The 1,930-nt window shown below is 50.6% G+C and overlaps 1 protein-coding gene across 1 annotated transcript in view; it reads right to left on the bottom strand.

Moving 5' to 3' along the window:
- The window catches only part of SELENOS (selenoprotein S), a gene marked incomplete at its 5' end in the record, with an annotated part of 7,211 nt that extends 5,281 nt beyond the window's left edge, over positions 1 to 1,930 (bottom strand). Inside the window, one exon of the mRNA XM_019533185.1 lies at positions 1,816 to 1,930. Within this exon, the coding sequence (XP_019388730.1) occupies positions 1,816 to 1,930 (115 nt within the window). The remainder of the gene's footprint in view (positions 1 to 1,815) is intronic.

Here is a 1,930-nt window from a genome sequence, read left to right on the forward strand (position 1 = left end):
GGATGGGCAGCAGTGGTGCTGGGAGGGGTGGGGTTATGGGGTGGGCTACAGCCACCCCAAAATTCACCATAGCCCTCCCCACAGACCCCCTTCCCCCCAGCACTGCCACCACCTGCCCCTGCCTGCTTCCTTATACTGTGCTCTATCAAAAAAGAAATGATTTGCAAAAATACTGAACACTGCTCCAAAGGAAAGCAAACAGCCCCAGAAAGGCATCTGGACCACCCACTTCACTTCACCACTGTCTTTTCCCAAGTCACAAGAAAATATGACAAGTCAATTATTTTACTCATCTTTGTTTTTAAGTCTTGAACTTTCCCACATTCACTTTTTATAGTCATTGTTTACATAGCAATAGACAAATCATCATGAACATACAAATGAGTTGATAAAGCATCAGCTGAAGTTTCATAAAAGATGCCTAATTTTTCATAGCAGTGTAAGAGATGTTGTAGCCATGATGGCCCAGAGTATGTGAGAGGCAAGGGTTTCTTAGGGTGGTATCTTTAACAGGACCAAGTGTGTTACTGGGATAAAGTTAGACACATTCTTGGACAGCACCTGATGAAGAACACCTTGCATTCAATAGCGTGGCTACTTTCTCCCAGCAACAAAGTTGGTCCAGTAAGAGATATCACCTGAAGAAATCCTTGTCTTATTTACTTTTTCATATCATTTTTTTCCTGTGGCTCGATGTGGTATAAAAGTTTACAGTAGGATGTTTATAAGCTGCTTTACTGCACAGCAACATCTAGTTATGACCATGATAGAAAGCCAGCACAACAGGAACAGAAGAGAGATAATTTGCGAGGCCCCCAACATGCCAGATGAATTGATGCCAGGCAATTCTTCATTAGACAGTGCCATAACTGCATCCCATGCTTTAATAGCAGCATGAATCCAAATGAGGCCAGGACACAACTCTGCAGCATTTACCTTCTAGGGCTGCAATTTAGGAAATAACAGCTGGGCACTGCCTGCAGCGTACACTATTTCAGTTGCACCCAAATGTTCTTTCACAGAGATCTCATTAAATGGAAAGTGCCAAGAGACTGTATGAAGGAGGAAATGGCTACGGAAGATTGATTAGAAAGGTGTGCCAGGCATATAAACCCCCTCTCCCATACAGCACAAAAAACACTTTCTTGGTAGTTCTGTACAGCGCCCAGAATTGTGGCGATGACTCCCAAAGCATCCGAGTCCTGCCGCACCCAAGAAGAATAGGCTGCTCTGAAGAGAAGCAGGGATGCCCTCGCTCCACACGACCCTGCCTCATCCTGGCAAACTTCCTGCATTTCTCCCTTCTCCAAATACTTCTCTTCTCCTAAGCCAGCAGGGCTAAGCTCTTTGGCAGGCATGCTGCCAATCAGTCCTGCACCCGGCAAGCACCACTCTGATCTTCTACCCTGCACAATCTGGTGCTCTGCTTTCTGCTCCCCACCTGATCTACTGCTCGTTTCCTGCCCTTTCTGCGCTGGGTGTCCCATGCTCTCCCCAGCCTGCTGCACGGAGACCACAGGCCACCCCTGTGCAGTCTCCTCCCACTCCCCTCCTCACCAACAAGGCACCTGCTGGCAGCTGCGGGGGCTCCCCTGGGTGAGGGGGCTCAATTCATTTACCAGACCTTTAGAGTGGGAACCTCATCATCACACAGCTGCCTAACGAGGCCGCAGCGATGCTCTGCCAACAACTGCGGCTGGGAACTGGCTGCAGAGACCGAGGGCAGCCTGGGCTGCAGGGAAGCTCGTGCAATCGGTCCCGTAAGTACCCCCAGCCAGCCTGGGGGCCGCCGCAGACGCAGAGGAGGACACGCACCTGCGGCCGCCCCTGGTGGGTCCGGCTGGCTCCGTCTCCGGGCTCGGGTGCTCTCGGCCACCTTCTGCACGAGGAGGTAGACGGCGATGCAGGCGAGCAGCAGGTACCAGCCATA

Source organism: Crocodylus porosus, unplaced genomic scaffold (assembly GCF_001723895.1).
Source record: "Crocodylus porosus isolate Cpor-Errol unplaced genomic scaffold, CroPor_comp1, whole genome shotgun sequence".
NCBI lineage: Eukaryota > Metazoa > Chordata > Crocodylia > Crocodylidae > Crocodylus > Crocodylus porosus.